The sequence below is a fragment of the Accipiter gentilis genome, chromosome 14 (assembly GCF_929443795.1).
Source record: "Accipiter gentilis chromosome 14, bAccGen1.1, whole genome shotgun sequence".
In the NCBI taxonomy this organism is placed as follows: Eukaryota; Metazoa; Chordata; class Aves; order Accipitriformes; family Accipitridae; genus Astur; species Astur gentilis.
Window position 1 is genome coordinate 1,794,384 of NC_064893.1, and position 20,487 is coordinate 1,814,870.

General features: G+C 46.9%; 1 protein-coding gene across 1 annotated transcript; it reads right to left on the minus strand.

Moving 5' to 3' along the window:
• Positions 1–493: 493 nt before the first annotated feature.
• Positions 494–19,581, minus strand: MTURN (maturin, neural progenitor differentiation regulator homolog). The gene is made up of 3 exons (XM_049817324.1): positions 19,352–19,581; positions 13,263–13,385; positions 494–7,068 (listed from the first exon to the last, which is right to left on the minus strand). Exons 1-3 carry the CDS (start codon positions 19,511–19,513, stop codon positions 6,958–6,960), a joined length of 396 nt encoding a protein of 131 aa, XP_049673281.1. The 5' UTR covers positions 19,514–19,581; the 3' UTR covers positions 494–6,957.
• Between the last annotated feature and the right edge of the window lie 906 nt (positions 19,582–20,487).

The window sequence follows — 20,487 nt, forward strand, 5'->3', positions numbered from 1 at the left end:
AAGTGCAGTGTTTAAAGAAAAGAGACAAATGAGTTGAACAGAATCACCAATTTGCATTTCAGCATTGTTACATGTCTCTTGATTAGAACGGATGTCTCTCTAACCTGTGCAAAACAGAAGTGGACCTGGGAGGTCTGAAATACTGGCTCATCCACAAATACAACCAACAATTCCCATCTTCTGACAGCAAATCCACTGCCTCAGACTGCACCGAACCAAACCACCTGGTAGTTCTGGGTCCTGTCCTGCAAGACAGGGCTTACTCTGCAGTGTCCAAAGCTCAGATGAAATCATTTTCTCCTCCTTACAGCTGCAAACACTGTGTTTAACTAACCACGCACCGACAGTCCCCAGGAAATGCAAGCCTCTCATTCTCTTTGCCGCATGCTTTGTAGGTACACTTTAGCCCCTCAAAATCCCCATTTAGTTAATTTTGCTCACAGAGAAAAGACTCCATCAGTCATCAGAGTTTGGTAAGCTATTTAATGGCAAGCTCATGGTGTAATGACACTGCTAGATTTGATGTCTCGGTGGTCAGAGAGGAATGAGGATCAGAAGAAAGGCAGGGCTCCACTGAAGGCTTACACCTTTTAAAGCATTGAACAAAAGGGCAACATCTTTTGGTGACTCATTTCACAGCTTTGGAGTCCCAAAGACAGATCTTCCAGCCAGAAAAATGGTGGGAAGCACAGCAGAGACAGCCTTTGCATGGCATGGCACAACATAATTTCTGCTTGACATCTTGAGGTCTGACTGGTCCCTGCATTAGTAAAGGAAAACTTGACAACAAAAAAAAATTGCATTGACTGAAATCCAGAGCTGACATTTCCACCCCACGCCCTCCCCCGAAGATGAAAGCAGACATCCTTTACATGCAGTGTTACCACTGATCTTTGCCTACATGAGCAACAGCATGTCGGTACAGAAAGGGAATTTCAAAGTTCAATGTATTTTACATTAAATCAGTGAGCTTTACTGTAGTCAGCAGTAACTAGTTCAAAGAAGTTTTTTCTGCAGACAAATGAACGCCCTTTTTGTTAATCTGTATATTTGTTTCTGACCAAGCTCATACTGACAGTGCAGTGCTACGTGGCTGTGTAGAAACTTGGGTTTGCAATAATGCAGATGTGCCTTTATGGATTGTCTGTCTTTAAAAGAAAATCAGCAATGAGAAAAAAAGTCAAACATAGAGCATGTAAATTATAATTTGGCTCACTGAACAGGTGATTGTGGGTAAGTGGTTTCCTTTGTACACCTGCCACAGACATCAGATACCAACAAGGCAACTAAGTAAGTCTCAGAAGAAGTCCGATAAAAACCCGAGGTGACAGGGTCTGCCCTCAAGAGTCTTTCCTATCAGAGATAAGGAACAAATTTAAGGAATCTCTTTATTTTAGTACCTGCCTTGGAAGTGATGTCCCTGAGCCTTCAGCTCCATGGTGACTGCAGGGATCACCTCAAGCCCAGCCTGTTACAGGGTCTAGGAGCCACTGCCCTGAGTCACTTCTGCCTGGCTGTCACGTGAAGGTTTCCCAGCTGCAGCTGGCTGCAGAGACAGGCTGCCGGGGAGCAGGGGAGATCCTGCCAGAATTAAAGAGATAAAACAAAGCATTTCCCTCTGCTCAGCGATTTACAGAAAGGGGCATCCAGCTAGACCCCCTGAAGGGATCCTTCCCAATTTCCCATGTCCTGTGGCCAGACCGAAACCTGCCTGCAGGCTGGGCCAGGCTCTCTCCAGCGACGGGCAGCCAGAGAGGTCTCATTTTCTGGATGCACAGCTTGGAAAGCCTCAATGGGTCATCATTTTCAGAGACTGGATTATTTAGCTAGGCATCACTCCCTGTGAAAAGATCTGGGGTTTGGCACCTAAAATGACTGCTCTCTTCTGCATAACCCCTGTCCAGCATAGACCACTCATGGGTCCTCAAGGGATAACATATCTCCCATGCCACCTCATCCCCCTGTAAGAAGGTGCTGCCTTGTGCAGAAAGGACCAAATGGCTTGGTAACACACTGTGCTGAACTGCAGCTCTCGCTGATGCACCTGGCTGCAAGCTGTGGGAGGTAAGAGGTGTTTCTCTCCCCCTTCCTCTGCTTCCCCTCTTCTGGGAGTGGGAATTTCTGAGAAGAACAAAGTGGTAAGGCTGGACACGAGGGAAGGATGGACACGGGGTAAGGATGGACAAAGGGTAAAGGTGGACACAAGGTAAAGATGGATGAAGCGGTAACCTCCCCTCCTGCAACAAGCTAAAGCTGACTATGAGTAAAATAGCCATGGACTTCAGCCCTGGGTCCCAGTGAAAGGTCAAGAAACAGGCTGAAAGAGGCTGGGAATCTGCCCTGTATGGAAGCTTTCCAAAGCAACGTCCATAACATTACTGCAATCACTTTTACTGTCACAGTCTCATGTCCCACCTTGTAGAAGGGGAAAGGGCAGTTACCTACTAAGCAATGCTGTAGCAGAAACTCCTCCCTGTTGCCCCCAGACACCATTTCACACAGCACACCTTACATGGGACATGGTGCCAAGATGCAGCAGTTAGCGTGCAGGTCACTGATGCAGGAAAACTAACTCTGGCTATTCCTATCAAAACGGGCATTCTTACAAGCACGGGACTTTCAAAGGCACAGCACTATGCACAGAGGGAAACTGCCTGGAAAACAGTCCAGAGCAGGGCAGGCGGTAGAGCTGAAATCTGGCAGGATTCAGGTCATCATGCTCAGGGGTGTGCATTCCCCACATTTCTGTGAGGGAACATTCTGCCAATTTTTTTCTCTCATGAGCAAGTCCTTTTAAGAGATGTCACTGTGCACCTAATAAAGCAGCTTCCTGCTCCCTGACTGCTGCTCCTACCTACTCACACAATATCATAAATAATAATGTTGGGGAAGAGAGGAGAAGGCAGCTTTTTAGTTTGCCTTTTCTCCATTCCTTCCTCTCTCAACCATCTCAATGCATTCATCAGGCAGGACACTAATGGAAAAACACAACCAAGCTCAAGACCCCAGTAATGTCCAGAGCAGGTTTTTTTTATAAGCTGCATAGGTTCAATAAGCAGATACTTGGCAGGATGGTTTGGGCTGTCTCAGAAATCTCAGCATCTCTCTGAAAGGGACCCTTCTCACTCTTGCCCCTGCTACCCAAACAAGTTGTTACATTTCTGAAGTCTGCTCTTCCCTCTGGCATCCCATCCATTTCTCATCCCCCAAGCAGCACTCTGCTCATTGCATTCATGCAACTCATATTCAGAAGTGCCAGTTCTGCAAGAGGCTCTGCTCTGGTGTATTTATATTTAGCTAGAGCATGAAATGCCTATGAGAGAAGGGCAAGGGAAAAGGGAGACTCTTCTGTGTCCTTTCACTAATGGTTTGCTTCGAGGATAGGCAATGATAATGCATACCTCTTTTCACCCACAGATCTAAAAGCACTGTATACACTGGTGGACAAATAATACTAATGGTCCCTTTTACAAAAGGCTTAAAGTGAGACTTTCAAAGGGGGTACCCTGCTCCCACTGAATTTCAGGGAGGCCTGGATGCACAACTGGAGGCCTGCCTCGAATTCCCAGCCACCGAGATGCACCCGAAGCTCAGGGCACGGCAATGGCAGAGCTCTGAACCCACATCTTCTCACCGAGTCCCCAGGCTTGCAAGCATTTATGCATGTGTTTGCAAATCTTGTGTTTCAGTCTGGCAGCCTAGCCACTGGGTCATGCAACCCCTGGTTAATTATCAAATGGCTACTAACCTCAATATGTGGTGGGAGTGAGGGAAAAATAAACTACAAATAAAATATAAAAATACTTTGTAATACAACTAAACCAGTTCCACATCTCTTGCATCGTTTGGTAAGTATGGAACAAGTAACACGGTAATACAGAAATGTATTTGGTCAAAGTAAGTAATCAGTATTTTTTGATAAAATACATTCTATATTAATACTCATTCACATTTAATACACATGTAAATTAAATTTTCTATGTATAAAATTCCAGTTTATTCTCAGTGCTGCCTGGTCATGCTTCAGTTCAGCAGCAGGGCTCAACACATTCGGCTCCCAGCAAAGTGAGAGGGGACAAGAGAGCTCAGCTTTCTGCAGGACCAAGCCCCACACATCCCCTGGAGCGCCCAGTCCTGCAGGTCCCGTTTGAACAAAATCTCGCTGGCTTCAGTGGGAATTTTGCAGGGGTGAGCGCTGCAGAAGGGCTCCCCGGCTGTCCAGCACTTGCAGTCTGCTGTGGAAGTCACCCAAATGGCATATGGCATTCCGAAAAAAAGTGAGTTAGTGAATACAGAAAATAATATATCTACATAATTTACAGCGTTATGTTTACTTGCAACCGTATTAATGCTCAACCGCTCATTAACAATTCAATCAATATGCAGAGAAAGGTAGCAGAGCACAGTACATATTACAACCTCCTGTATGCAATTACAAGCATTGGACCTCACAGTCTTTCCTCATTTCATGAATTCCTGCCTATGCCGCTGCCACCCAGAGCCCAACTCTCCACTGAGCCTTGTGGAGTCAATCCTTCACAGCACTTCAGCCAATTCAGACTGCATCCCCACTGTGGCCACAGGCCCCTAACACTGTGCCAGGCACCTTCAACTGCAGGTCCTCAGCTACCACCCACGTCCACCCCTGCATCCTCCCCTCTGTTGTGCTGGCACTCATCTTGTGCAGCGACGCGCTGAACCAGACGGTGGGATTGATCCAGCTGGAAAACTGCCTGTCTGTAAAAAGGCAGAGGGTTATTTCCCAGTCAGACCGACCCCGCAGCCCAGCTCACGACGCAGCCGTGCCCGGGGCTCGTGTAGGTGCGCGTGTGGGTGCGTGCACCTGCGTGTCGCTGCCAGCCACTTGCACCTAAGCAAAACGGGTGCAAGCGGCTAGCAAACCTGAACGGCAGGACTTTGCCTTCAGCTTGCGCTACTGCAAATTATGTCTTGCATTACGTTACAGCAGAGGAAAGTCAGCCCCAAAAGATCTACTTGTATGAGCCGCAGCCAAAAGACTGGATGATATGAAGAGAAAGGTTCTCCCAAAGCAAGGCTCTATTTAAGGTTACAGTGACTGTTTTAGCTGGAGAGGAAAGAAAAACTTAGGGACTTAAAGCAGGGATGGAAACCACTGGTCTTACATTTTATTTTAGTAAGCAAAAAGCCTATTGCTGCTGTACAGTGTTATACAATGAACTGCCACAGTTCTCACGTCACTAGTCCATAGAAAATGTGCTGCGACTACCATGTTTATGCCTGCATGCTGAAAGAATGTACACAGTTGCATTAAGCTCTGTTTCTCTTCCACTTTTTTTCATATTCTTAAACTCCAACTTTTACAGTGTTGCAGACACTTCTGTGCATACTTCAGGTATGACACACCGTCCTGGTTATGGAAGGTCTTTGCCCCAGATTGGAAAAATCAAGTGCTATACATTTCTCAAGCCATCATCAGAAATGTAAACCACCAAGCAAACTTGGTCTCTTAAGTAACCTTGAAAAAAAAAGCCTTTAAAAAATCTATTGAAAAGGAGACATCGCTAACAACAGGGTTTTCAAAATGGTGCGAGTTGTTTCTAGGAGTTGTCCAAGAGTGAGTTGTCGCTCACTTTTTGTTTTTATAAAGGTAATTCTGTATAAAAGGGCTTTTGAAGCATGTGACCTTCATTTCACGATTTTTAAAAAATTGGAAAAAAGGAGTAAATTTAGAAACATTTTGCTCAGTTATGGAAAACAGCTGTATTACAACAGAATCCCCTTTGCTTCTTATATTTTCAGTACAAAAGGCAAGTAAATAAAGAGACCCCACATCTTCACAGTCTGACACTCATCCGAGTCACTTAAATCCATGCAAAATTGGTATAAAATACAATGGGTCTTCTTCTCCTTTATACCAAGACCCCACCAAATCCCTCTGGGGAGCGAGTCCCCAGCTAAGTAAAACCTCACTAGTTTTTGTATCAGCCAAAGTAGTAGTATTTTAGCTCCCCTCCAGCGAGGTGTAACTGTCCAGACTAGCTCAAAGGCCCAGGGAGAGGAACATATCCAGCATAATTTTAAGAGCCAGGTGCTGGTTTATACCCCTATGGCTTCAAAGTTAAGTTGCACTTCAATTCACAATGCTGTGAGGTTTGAGTAATAATTTAGCAGTGTATTAAAAAGAGCAAAGCTTAAAGTTGGTTTTCATGCAGAAGTGAGATAGGCAATGGCTATTTTTTAATTGATTTGTACGAAAGCAGCATTTGGCCTTCGATCAAATGGTGTTGGAGAACCAGGGTTGGTTATAATGTGTACTGCTGATACTAATTACTCTCAGTTATTAATCCAGCACTTGTAAACTTGGGTGTCAGTAAAACAACACTAATACATCTGACACCAATACTTCCCTGGACTTCCCACTTCCCATTAATTTTGTTAAGCCTTCACGTGCACTTCTGCAGTACCAACCATATTAAACTAGTGTTTTTAAGGAGAAATCTCTCCCAGTTTGGTACTTTGTCAAAAACCATAGCTGTTGAACTAAAAACAAAAGCACAAGTCGCGTTTGCTCTCCACACTGGTTTCCTTGGAAAGGTTACCGACGAGGAGGACTCGGCACTCTCACCACACGCTTCCTACATTCTCAGTACTCTACATTCATGTCAGTGAATGCCACTCCTGAACATAAATCAAAGAGGCAAGTCAGTGACAAAACTACTTCTAGACTGATAATGGCAGAATGCTACCAAGACAACTCCATAGAAAACCCACTGAAGCAGGAGCAAAATTCAGGTCACTTCTTAGCAAAGCTTATCACAGATTATTATTTTTTTTCTTTTTTAAACCGTTTTGTAAAACTTTTATCCTGGGAGCCAGATATCCCCATGTGATGTATGAATTCAAACAAGCGAACGTGGGACCACCTGACCCCACCTGGTACCAAAGGCTTCCAAATTTTTTTAGCTTCTCAGAAGATCACTGCTGACTGACACCCATCTGTTGGTGATCGGCTTCTGGTTCCTCTTCTTCCGCGTCTGCGTTATATTCTTCAAATGCATCATCATCAACATCTGGAAGCCCAAGTAACTACAAAGAAGAGAAAATACTGTGTAACAGCGAATTACCCACTCATGCAGCTTCGCTGCAAATCTTCACACAATACCTAGGTGCCACTTCTTGAAAACCTCAAACCCTGGAATAACAGTATTGCGTAACGATCTCGACACTCTCTCCCCCCTGTGATAAAGATTTGAAAATCCATCCTCACACCAAATTAAGTGCTCAGAGACCAGGACATAAATAAAATCAAAGCAAAGGACTTGCAAAAAGCTTCACCTTCTTCCCTGAGGTCATATCACAAATTGTTGAGTGTTTACACTTCGCAGTGGCTTAACTTCAGAAAGAACCATGATAGTACTGTAGCAGTAGTTATCTCGGTTTAAGACTGTGTTCAGCAACCCTATAAAAGCCAAAGAAGAAAGCATTCTCATGCAGAACTGGCTAGCATGGAGTAGGCAAGGAGTCCCTAAAAACCTAAAGATCCCACCATGTTAAGTGCTTCTCTTGAACCCTTCAATCCATCACACCAGAAGCCTTGCATGCTGGGTGAAGCCCTCACAGTGAGTAAACAGAGACGTTTGAACTTTTCCCCTTTCCTCCAAAAGGTTGCCAAGCCAACAGAAGTCAGGAAGACAGATAAACCAAATAATAGTCAAAATAATGCATCTGTTGTGGAAATCTCATATTAGAATCCTACACGAGCAGCTATTAATAGCCACAAAGCAAAATTGTATGCCAGGCATTATTGGGAATACCATGTATTTAGCTTGCCAGAGCTGGAAGAGCAGCACAGATACATGCAACATCCTGTTTGGAGAGTGACGCAGCTGTTAGCTCTCGAAAGAGGCAAAGCCCAGAAAAATCAGGAAGAGGGTGACACTTGCTAGGTGGTAGCATGAAAATGAGAAGGCTGTGACGAGGCAGATTTTTAGGGACCTAAATTGATTTAGTCTGTGATCAACATTCAAAATTATTCAGTGGACACAAATACAATGCACAGAATTAGCCTCTGGGTCCAGTGAAGCTTGTATTCCCCACTGTTACTGGAAGAAAAACAGTTTTTTAGTTACAGGGTTTCTTCAGCAGGGAAATGGAAGGAGTATTTGCTGACTAAACCCCTTCCTTCGCATTTTAAAAATATTTACAGAGAGACCCCAAGCTGAAAATGTTTTCTGAGCAGAACAAAGAGTAAATATTCCTATGCATACATATTTTTCAAATCAAATGCTTAGCTGAACATGAAGCTACTTGGTTCATTTTCAGGATGTGGGGGTTTTGTTTCATATTGAAGCTACAACTAAAATACTCAGGTTTTAAAATGCAAAAGTGAGGCCTCTAGACTTTCTTATCCACCAGTATTATTTTTGCTAAACTGATTTGGTGTATTCAAAGTAAACGTGAGTGTTGTTCTGCTCTGTTTATATCACCCAGTGGAAAGAGCTTTGATCACATTTTTTTTTGCTCAGCTCCGATTACAATCCCTCCTTGATTTGCAGGGAAATGAGCCACATGAGTCTTCATTTTATGGGATACCGTAAGCCTTTCCCATGCAAAATTAGCACAGAAAACACAACATACACCAAGAGAACTGCAAAGACGCACACAATCCCGAAGGATGGGGAGCACACCCTGCTTTTTACACATGCCCTCTCCCTTCGCCCTTGGGACACCCAGCTCTCCTCTCCCTGGTGCAGCATAAATCAAAGAGTGATGCTGCTGACGTTAGTGGTTTTATGGAGTGTAGGAAGGATGGGGATGGGATGGGATGGGATGGGATGGGATGGGATGGGATGGGATGGGATGGGGTGTTCCTCCAAAAGAGGTGCAGTTTTGTTCTCTCATGGACACTTTAGGATATTCCAAGGCACCAAGGACCTCAACCATTCAGGTCCTGCTTTTAGGTGCAGGTCCTGCTTTTAGGGGTCACGTTTCATTGCTTCCCACAGGACTATGGTCCCCCACCACTGTTAACCCCTTACTGCTCTCTGGACTGCAGTGACAAATCAGCCCACACCCTGACCCCAAGGATGGAGGATCAGGGTCCAAAGTGCAGGGAGCTCTACAAACATTGGGTCAAAACAGAAGGAGGGTGTATAAAAGATGAAGACAAAATAAGATTATGAAGGTGGCCTGAGTTGACCCTAGACCAACTCGCACCTTGTCTTTTTTCAAACACACTAGTTTTTGCTTCTAGTCCATATCTACTTCATATATTAAAGTATCAGCTACATGGTAGACTTGAAAGGACTTTAATGGAGAGCGAAAACAAGGAGGAAAGAGGTAAAACAGGAAAGGGGTGTAGAAAGAGAGAGCTGATCCATCAGCCAAACAGCCAAGGGGAAGAAAACTGCCAGGCGGGGATGTGTGGCGAGAAGGAGGACAGGAGGGTGGTGAGGAGGGAGGACGACCAGCAGCAGCACCGCCTGAACTACATCTATTTACTCCTGCTGGCCAAACTACCCATCTGGAGGCAAAGGAGAGGTCACTGGGATGTGTATGAATTCAATGAATACAGGATAAGTGGCTTTTACACTGCAGACTCCCCAGTTCAGATGTAGGCTTTTTAGGCTGAAGGTAAGCTCAATCAGGGAGCCTGGAATTTGCTACTGAACTGTAGGACTCATGTTTTGGTTCTCTGCAAACTCTGCCAGTTGGTGCAACATCCCTCAGGCATTTTTTATTTTTTATTGTCTTCCTTCTCTTAACTATTTTTAAATGTCCTGATTTCATACAAATAACCTAGTACTTTTAAGTTGCAAACTCACGAAAGCAGAGTGACATTGCCTCCTACCAAAAGCTGACACACAAACACACTGAAAAATAAGCCAAGTACAAGACCAAGCTTTAGAGGTCCACATGATGCCACACTAGAGATAACATGGTTCTGTCGAATCCCAGTGTGAAGGGCTTAGTCTCCAGGCAGATGTGCTTACAGGCACCAGCATGGATACATACCACTGGCACCAGAGAGACAAGGGCATCAGAGGAGATGAGATGCTCTGAGGCAAATAGTGGTATTTGAGCCCAGTGCTATTGATATTATTTCATGTACCTGCATGGTGTCTGGCACTGCTGGATGCTCCCTGAGTAAGTGGATAATAAGGCAGACGACAGAGTTTTGTGGAAACCAATGCAGGAAGGCAGTAATGGGCAGAGATGACATACCCCCCACCACCTTCAGCAAAGAAACAGCTTGACCTTGTCTAGAGCAGGATTTAGAGATGCGGTTTAGCTGTCAAGGGTTAACCGACACTTTTTGAAAGCCTTGTCTAAACAAATATCCTGCCCTGGCACTGTGTTTATGCCCATGAATCATAAGGGAGAGATGCCTGAGAGCAGTGGAGGCTGATGAGCAGCCTCCAGACCACCCTCATTGCCTCCTGCACCCAGGGAAGAGCGGCAAGCGGAGGGAAATCTCTGTCTCTCACTGAGAGGGATGCCAACTTCTGGGCATCCCTGCTCTCACCACCTCCGAAACATGGGGCCCAGCAGCATGAGCAGCCAGTCCCTTCCCATGCCGCAAGCCCTGTGGTAAGCCTGCAGAGACACGGCTGGGCTGTTACCATGAATGTGCAGAGCAGGCTGAGCTGTGTTACCAGGCAAAAATTGGGCTGGGAGCCCTTGGTTAAGGGAGGGCAGGTGCTCATGCCATGCAGGAGGGCAGATGCTTGTGCCATGCAGGAGGGCATGGAGAGCTGCAGGTGCACCACTAATGTCTCCTCCTAAACATTTCCCTTTGAAGAACCCCGACAAAGACTTTGAAAACTGTTTAATAATCTTGGATGTCCAGCTGAAAATACTGAAATGGAAAAGACTTTCAGAAGGTGCTTACCAAGCACGTGCTAAAAACCTGGCCCCTCCTCAGTGTCTCAGACTGAGTAGCCAGGACCATCAGACACTTTAGAAGAGGCCAGTCTGACCTTCAGCAGCAATTTTCCTGAACTGCCATTTCTCAAACTGAAATTTGCCAAACTGGTCTCTGACAGCAGACTCGGTTGGGACAGTAGAGAAGAAATGCCCTGCAAATGCACTGTTACCTCCAAGCTGACAGCAAGGTGGTTTTATTAGCAAGACAGGGCCGGCAGAGAAAGGATGGGGGACAGCACAAAGTAATGCCAAGGAAATTATTTTCCAATACTGATGAAAAATGGTTTTGTTCTTGCAAAGGCCTGAGGGTGCAAAATAACTGTTTCCATACATCTTTGGTAATACCCTTCTCTTTTAAAAATCTATCCTACCACGCATGTGCTCTTTTTAATAATTACAATAAGGGAAAAATGTCAACACATTTCTTATTAGACTTGTCTACACACAACTATACCTCAAATGATAAACCCGGTTTTGTTACACTGATGCAAATCTCTCAATACTAGGTCAAAGGAGAATCTGAGAAACTTAATCTTTGTGGTGCATCCAAGAGAAAATGAAGAAGCACTTGACTACAGTCTGCAAGAGGTCTCTGACAGTTGAGGATGCTGGTTGTGAGCAGACAAAAGCACAATGAAATTCAACAGTTAGGAGGCAAAACTAGAAGAATGCACATTGTAAATAAAAGTTTTTCACAGGAGCGTAACTAATGATGAGAAGAACAAGTGCCCAGTAGTGCTGTATCCTTTAAGTCACCTGAAGACTTTACATCAAGACTGGATGTCTTTGGAAAAGATCCACTCCAGCTCAACCACAATTTATGTGCTCAGTGGTAGGAATCATGGGGTGAAATGTGATGTATTAATGAAAGGCCCAGACTAAATGAGCATAATGGCTCCCCTTGCTTTGAACCTTTTTATTCTGAAGAGTAGCTTAACTTGGTTTGACTGAAGCCAATTTCTCAGCAACTTAAGCTATGCTGAAATAAATGTGGTTTAAATGAAATAAGTGATCTGTACCAATTTAATTAAGTCTTTTTTAAGTCCTCTTTAGTTAACCAATGGAAGTTTCTCCTCAAAGACACAGCTTTTCTGAGCAGGAGAAAACAGCGATGAAGATCCAACTGCTGAATACTGTTCTGGGAAACATATTTATATTTTTGTATGTTTTCACGATTACAAGCAGCTGTACTGATGGATCAGATTTCCAGTCCTTTCTAAGAAAAGTGTGCATCTGTTCTATTTATTTCCAGTCTCTCAAAGGATTCTTTAAAATGATGCTCTTTTATGTCGACCAGCTGCGGCAGTCTGCAGCAAGGCAATGCAAGGGTGTAACACAGGGAGGCCGGTGTTTTCATACTGGCACTCCAGGCCCTCCCTTTCACTCTAAATACTTGGGATACATTTTCAGTCTTCTCGATTAGTCAGCCAGAAAAAGAGAAGAGGGAAAAAGGTCTATATTTTCAGCTGAGTTTAAAAATGTCCATCGGTCAGCTTTCCCATGGACATCATGGGACCGTGGCTCTGGCAACAAACCTCTGCTCTGCTTTGCACCAGCCCCTTACCCAGCCCAAGGCTCTCAAAAGGAGAGGCTGTGCAACAGGGAGGATTTGGCAAAAATGAAGGACAACAGCCGGCCTAAGTCACCTCACTGATGCAACCCGGGCTTTGACCAAAATCTTAGTGTTAAACAAGGACAGAGAAAGCTGAGTAGCAGCAAACCAGAAAAATACACACCACCCCCACCACCCCCCCCTCCCTGCCAAAACCCAGCTTCTGTTCCAACCTCTTCTCAGTGACCAAACTGGCGTTTGCAAATACCAAGTGGCAACCATCCTGAGAGAAAAATCTGGACCACCTGGGGGAAAAAAACCCAACCCTAAAATAAAACAAACTACTCTCAGGACAAACCGTATTTCCAGCTTCCCAGAGGTTTACTCTCGCTACTCAGATCCTTGCAAAACTCCCCAATTCCAGTGCCAGGACATAACTCTGCCACAAATTCCCACAGCGCTGACTTGCATCCCGTTCCTCGGAGTCAGCGCTGCATCAGCAGGATGAGAGCCCCTGCGCAGCTGGGGAGCCAGTGCCACCGGCTGCTGCACCAGTTGGGCTCCCACCCTGCCCAGGAATCTCATCCTCTCAAACACAGAAATGGAAATAAAAAGGCAGCTGGCTTCCAAGAAACAATTTCCAATTGCCTGATAGTAGCTTATGTGCTAACATCCCTGTGCCCATGCAGCTGACTGGAGATGTAACTCCCTGCAGAAGAAAAACTGCCTTGCTCCATCCAGTGCTATCCTATTAAAAGTCACCGATAAATGTCAATGTTTAAAAGTAAAAAGAAGCACTTACGGGTCTGAAGGATTTGAAGACTTTTTCCAGTATTTCATGGAGTGTCTTCTTCCCACAGGAGGAGATGTAATCCTGTGCAAGCTGCAGAAAAGGTAAGCAGTCCTCACTTTCACTCCACACGTGCTGAAAGCCAACAGCAATACGAGAAAGAAAAGGCATTAACAGGAATTCACTCTGGCCTTTCCACGTGATTTTATAAGGTGACATGTTATAAACATCTGCCAAACTACACTGGGCCTCCTGCTGTTCAGACCCGCAATGGGGACGGGCACTGCAGGCTGTTTCAGAAGCCATGCTTCTGAGAAGAAACCTTGATTTTATTAATATGATGCATCAGAAAGCAGGGAAATCGATCCAGAAGAGAATGCAGCCTTATGACTGCACCAGCAACGAAGGATACACATGCCTTGCACATGCACATTTTATGAGTAAAGGTGTTTTCATTTGACATCAGCCCTGTTCAGACCTGGAAGACCTATTGGGTTTTTTCTTCTTCTGCATCATCTGCTGCAATGAAGCCCTCAGGAAGAGCTAAAGGATCTCTCTGTCTTCCTAGCATTAGTTCAAGTGTGATGTGACCCTGGAGGTGGAACTTGATGTGTAATTCTCTTGACAATGCAGAAGAAAAGATGCAAAATATACCCGCACCTTAGACACAGAGCCAAGGAGAGAAATCTGAGCACTCACGACATCCTGACACTTCATGTCTCCCTCCCTGTTTTGAAGTTTACTTCTCCTAGACCTGAATCTTTGTTCCCAGGCAGGCACATTTAAATCCATTTGGGATATTCCTCTCATCTTGCTCTTGTTTTGCAGATGCTGGTTCCCCAGCCTGGCTCTGTGAAGCCTCTCCCAAAATTGATGCTTATTCTGCTGCAACAAGGTTGTTTGAAACAGAGCTCACGAGCAATGGTGGAAGCACTCAGGCAACAATGCTTCTTGCACACAAGGGCAGCACGCAGCACAAGCGAACACATACTTTTAAAGACCTTCTTTCTGAAGACTTTGTCCATGGGACTGTCTTAAGATGGTCTGCTACACAGAAAAGTGTGACACTGCAAAATTGGTTTAAGACTCTTATACCTCTGTTTTTGCACAGCAGCTTTTTTCCCTGAAGCGCTGTGCAGCTTTTTACTGTGCTATAAACAGGAGGTTATGCTTAAAAAAGGAAAGAGGAGCGTCTCTCTGAAGCTTAACTAACATACAAGGAAAGAGTAAGAACAACAGATGTTTCAATCCCTAACATAAGGCTTGCATGTCGCCTTCCTGTTCCATGGTGAATACCTGCCAGGGATGCAGTTTTACACTTACTGAAAGAAAACACTACTTAACATCACCTAAGCTGCATCTTTAAGATGAAAACTGTAACTGCCTTGCTATGAGCCTCACTTGACCTACATTTTCTTTGCTGCTTGTTGCATTTTACAAGCATAAACATGGTGAAATGTTTTGTTATGAAAAGAGCCCTGCCTTACTGAGTAGGTTCTGCTTTTTCCATGTAACCAGAGTCACCTCTTAACCAGTCTGGCAATAAAAATAAGTTCTTTACAGTCTTGCTAACTCTCAAAGGCACATACCACGAGTCTCATACTTCATGCCATCTTAGAGTCATGGGCCTTGTAGTCCTATAAATATACAACCAAATCCCAGCTTCTATTTACCAAAAAAAAGATAAAAAATGCCTGCACTTTGTGATTTCTATGGCCTAAAAAGGCAGAAGGTACATGAAGTGAACTCAAATGAACCCTCTTTAAAATATCAAATGAACACTTTCAAATCACATTTTAAGAACAGCCTTGAGATTCTGGAGGTCTGGCCCAGGATTTCTTAATACTTGGCATTAGCAATAACCGTTTAGTTCTAATCTTTGTGTCAAACTTAAGAGCTGGACGTTACAGCTTGGCAGTTCATGGCTCATGCTAAACCTGTTGTAATTGTTTATATGTAAAAAACGATTATGACTGCTAACATCCTGATTCTTGTTTAAGTTGTGGCTTCTTTTGACTACCAGAGCTATACACAGGAGCTTCCACATAAATGAAAATCAGGCCCTGCCCTTTTATAAATAATAGCTAGTTTGTTTCCCAGGGAAAGTTAACCCCATGTTGTCCTATCACGTTTTTACAGTCTCTTCAAGCTGCACCACGTTTCAGACTCCAGTGTGAATTTGTCAGCAGTAGCACAGAATAAGATGATCTAACACGAGGGGAAAACCTAAGCGAGTAACTTGATCATTGAGCCTTTGAAGAGACTTTTCTGCATAGCATCATAAGGCAGTAAGCAAGTAAGGCTTCCAACAATTTCCACATCTGCAGAAGATTTAAAACTTTGGTTGTAGCAACAAATGCACTCACACACGCCACTAGTGCACACATCTCATTCAGAAATGGCTCGATTTCATCTCCCCCCTCCCCCAAAAACTCAGCCGTAATAAAGACCAGGGTTATAACACCTATAAGTTCAGCTGCATCTACAGGTCTCTGTGGATGTTCAGCGCTGCACTGAGGCAGTGCAGGAACTGAGTCTCACCACTGACTCATGCATCTCCAGAGGAACCTGCAAAAAGAATTTTGGCTTCTCAAAGTAAAAACAAACGTAATTTGAGGATTCAGCTCCTGCTTAGAAAGTTAGAGCAGTCAGTGAGGCTGCACATACAGAGATGTTTTTCCTGGACACCCCCCCCCCCCCCACCCCGCAATGCCTGAGGATCTCTTTGCAGTCGGAGAAGCGGGCTGTTGGCAAACCAGTGGACCACAGTGCTCGGCCATGGCTGCGCAATTAAAAAAATATTAACCTCATCATCTGAGTATGTGTTTTCCAAGCTTGCCCAGTTTTGCTCACAGTTGCTTTGTGTCACTACAAAAGCAGACAGCCACTAATTTCCACCTCAGCTGACCTAGGATCACGGTTGAATTATTTAGTTCAGCACCTACACACAGTACATAGCTGAGGCAATTCATAGGGTTGCATCTGGAGGGGTTTGCTTTCCCTCATGCTTTTAGATGATTCGGTGTTGCTGGATGAGAAGGTCACTTGCTGGACCACCTTTTTCTAACCAGCCCACCTGCTGAGCGTGGCAGCAAAACTTTTTCTTTGTGGAGGTAATTGGACTTGCAGAAAATATTCAGACTTGCTGACTCTGTTCTAAAATATTTTAGGAATATTTTGCATCAAGGTGGCATCATATTTTTATTTGCTTTATCGGTCAATTTGAATACTAGCAATAACACAGGGACAAAACAAATGACAGACTATAAGGAAGAGCATCACAACCCCCACCCTCATTGGTTATGGCTACACAAGTCAAGTTAATTTTTTGCGAACACCATGAGCCTCAAGAGCTAAATTATACGTAATTCATCTATCTAAAATGCTGATTCAGAGTTTTAGTGTCCAGGTGGTACTGAAAATGCCAATAGGCATCTAGATGGGTCTTCTGCATCCCTGGCACACTAAAAACCTAGCCTAATGATACCTTTACAGGAAATCAAAATTATATGATTGTTGTGATCTGGAATCTCTGATTTTATAGAAAATTCAGAGTTAATCTCCCCCCAGTTTGCATCTTGGCAACCTTTCCATGTTTTTCTCCTCCTCAAGTTCATCATGCTCATCATTTCCTCCTTACAAGTGGGTTATCATGGACTTCTCCGGCACCTCCTACATAGCTTCAGCTTTTTAAGTTGCATTATTATGAAATGAGGATGTAAAGAAAGAGAACAAGAATACCAGGCACCAGATACTTATTAAATGTGAGGCTCCTTTATCAGAGTCACAGGGTGTAAAAAGGCTGTAAAGTGTGCCACTGTGAATTCTGTTTATATTTACTCACTGTCACACTCCATTCTGTTACTGAAGCCATGCAATAAGGCTGGAGTGCAAATGCGAATCAGTCCCCTGGCTTGTATTAAGTTTCCTTATAATAAACTTTAGCCTGTAATTGCAGGTAGAAAGGAAACTTATCTTCTGGAACATAAAAAAAAGAAAATTACTGCAAAACACAAGATAGCCAAGCTGGGAGCAGAAATGAAGCCCCACAGTGCACTAGGAGCCAAAAACACGATGCTGGTGAATCAGCTTATTAGTGGTTCTTAATCGCATTAAAGAGACACCATCAACAGGAAAAGAATTAAGAATGACACCTATCTGCCTGTCTTAAAAGTATCAATACTACAAAAACTGCCTCAAGTAATTATGCCAAAAAAAGACAGAAGAAAACACTGCCTCTAGTTTTCCACTGTTTTATGTTTTTTGCATTTGACAGCAGTTGGCCCTTTTGCTCAGTTTTACTACTGGTGGCTTTGGGCGGGGAGTCCTTCCCACAGCAACCCTGGAATGAAAATATTTGCCAAAAAGAAAAGGGAAAATGTGGTTGCAAACCCACAAAAATTGGCCAGTGTTGGAAGCATGGGAATAGGGCCTGAAACTGCTTAAGCTTTTTTTAAAAGAAGTTGACTAGATCTTGTTTTGAAAGAGTCCGCTCGACTATTGAGCAGCATGTAAAGAAACAATACACATCTAAGAAAAATAATGAGGTTTCTTGGCAATTTCCAGTATCATTAGCATCCAATCACAGCTTTAGCCTAGTCCTGCATTGGACTCGTACATATCCCTGCTTAAGGGTCCAGTAGGCATGGCCCCTTCCGAGCATAGGCATCTCTAGAAGGGAATGAGTGCCGGGGTTTGACGGGCTCCTCGGTGCTGGGAGGTGGGTGTGCAGGGCTAGTCCCGCTGTGGACCAGGAGAATCCACACCCAGAGATGCTCCACTGCCACGGCCAGGACAGCGGCTGAAGGACTCACGTATGCCTGGACAGACGCATACCTAAACTCCAGATAACTTCTTTCATAATTCAGCACGACCATCTGCCCAACACAATAAATAAATGTCCTGCTCGCCGGCATTTGTGGTCCTGAAGAAGTCATTTCACTGCTCTTTGTTTCCACGAGCTCATCTGTGAAAGGGGTTCATTCTGCACTTACCTGTTGGAAAGGGATTTAATTGTCAAGCAGCTCTAGGGATGCACGCTGCTCCGGCAAGGGAAGGACCTACAACATTCCTACAATAACGGTCTGCACTAGGAGCTAGTTTTTTTAAAAAAAATAAAATAAAATCCTTTCATTGCACTTAACTGGAGTTTTGCAGGTTACAAACCCCGTGGCGAGGTGCCGCTTTTCGGTTAACTCTTCTCGCACTGCTGCTCAGCACCGGGAGGGCTGGGGGGGGGGGGGGGGGAACACACCCACCCCACCCCCAATCCCAAAGCCAGGGGTTGTTTTCCCGGTGCCATTTCTGCACAAACTTGCCGCCGAACTCCGCGAGGGACGGGGAGGGGAGCCGGCGGCGGCGCCGGGCCGGCACCTGTCCGGGTCGCCCAGCCCCGGCGCGGCGGCGGGGGTGGCGCGGCCCTCCTGTCATCCTGACTCCATTTTATTCCTGCCCATTCTCCATTTGCCGTGACAGCCCTGCCAGCCCGCTCGTCCCTGCGCCGAGTCCCGGCACCTCGGGAGGACGGAGGGGGCTGCGGGGGGAGCAGCGGCTGCGGCCCCCGCGGGACACGGGAGGAGCGGGGGCCGCTCGCACCCCTCCTCTCCCGCCCCCCCCCCCTCCCCGCAGCCTCCCCGGGCCGGGGTGATGGGGAAGGCGGGGGCGGAGGGGGGGGGGGGGGGGGAAGTCCCTGCCCGCAGCCCTGCCCGCGGGGCCGCCCCCCACCGGCGGCGGACTCCATTTTGCAGACTGTGGTGCGCGCTGGGGAGGATCCCCCCGCCCTGTCCCCGCCACCCCCGGCCCACACGCCGGGCGCACCCGCGGCGCCCGGCACCACCGCCCGCCATCCCGGCATCCCTCCGCCCCTGCCGGCACGGCCCCCTCCTCCCACCCCCCCCGGCGCTCCCCCTCGGGCGCTCCCCCAAGCACCGGGGACCTGCACCGACGGAGGGGGGGGAGTGTCCCAAAGCGGCGCAGAGGCCGCCCGCCCGTTCAATGCACACGCGCGGGTACCCACGCGCGCCCGTGGCCGCTCCCCCCCCCGGGTCCCGGTCGCGGTCCCGGTCCCGGTCCCGGTCCCGGTCCCCTCCCGGGGCACTCACGAAATTGTCGCCGCAGGCGGCCTCCGGGCAGAGCACGTAGAAGGATACGCCGGGCTCGGCGTAGAAGTCCATGCGCCGCTCCGTCTCCTCGGCGGCGATGAGCTGGAAGGGCGTGCGGGCGCACCACCGCTCCGCCGCCTCCGCCAGCGCCTCGAAAGCCATCCCCGCCGCCGCCGCCGCCGCCGCCGCCGCCGCCGCGATCCGCGCCCGCCCGCGCGCCCCGCGCGCGCCGCCCCGCGCACCGCCCCGCGCGCCGCCCCCCCCCCACAGCCGCGCGCGCCGCCCCGCGCCTCGCCGCCCCGCTCCGGGCTCCCGGCTCCCCGCTCCCGCCTCCCCGCTCCCGCCTCCCCGCTCCCCGCTCCCGGCTCCCCGCTCCCGCCTCCCCGCTCCCCGCTCCCGGCTCCCCGCTCCCGGCTCCGGCCCCGCCGGGGAGGGAAAAAGCGGTGTCAGGGCTCGGGCGGCCGCCGCCCGGCTGGGAATTTGCTGCGGACAAGTGACTGGACGCCTTCTGGCAACTTGGGGGGGGGGGGGGGGGGGGGGGAAGCCCACCTAGGGACCCCGTTGTCAGCAAGACTCTGCTTTCCAGAACCGATCCAGAATTTCGTCTTTTACGAAAGAGAAAGTCCGCCTAGCAATACCCTCTTAACGCTACACCAATCGGTACCCCCTGGCGCTAAGCTTTGTGGAAGCCACCCAAATGCAAGACATCAGGCTGTCTAGACACAGACAGATTCACCCCGTGATGGTGGGAAGCTTTACGGTTTGTGTCAACGATGCTGGGGAGCGATGCGTTTGCCGTTAGGTGCATACTGCTCTTCCTAGCATATCCCAAGTGATTATCTGTATGTCTAGCAAGGCATATGAGATACGAGCGCTGGTCTGCAGCATTTATAAAGGGCCTTCGATTTGCATCGGTGTCTACTGTGCCACAAAGGAAAACAAATCCCCACAGACTTGGGTGGGTTTTTAGCTGGAAGCCTGGGATCTCATAGAGGTGACCAGGTCGCACAGAGCCCGTACGTGGCAGCAGGTAGAAGAGTCTGCACCGACGAAAGCAACGCTGGCCTCTAAATAACGCCCAGCGGCTGTTGCTTGTCTCCAGAGCGGTGTTTAACTGCATTTCCACCACAGGTATC

Coding starts and splice junctions, on each gene's coding strand:
- MTURN (XM_049817324.1), bottom strand. CDS start 19,513: ATGGCTTTCGAGGCGCTGGCGGAGGCGGCGGAGCGGTGGTGCGCCCGC. Junction 13,386..19,351: donor CCGCCTGCGGCGACAATTTC/GTGAGTGCCCCG, acceptor GTTGGCTTTCAG/CACGTGTGGAGTGAAAGTGA. Junction 7,069..13,262: donor TCTTCAAATCCTTCAGACCC/GTAAGTGCTTCT, acceptor TCTTCTTTGTAG/TTACTTGGGCTTCCAGATGT.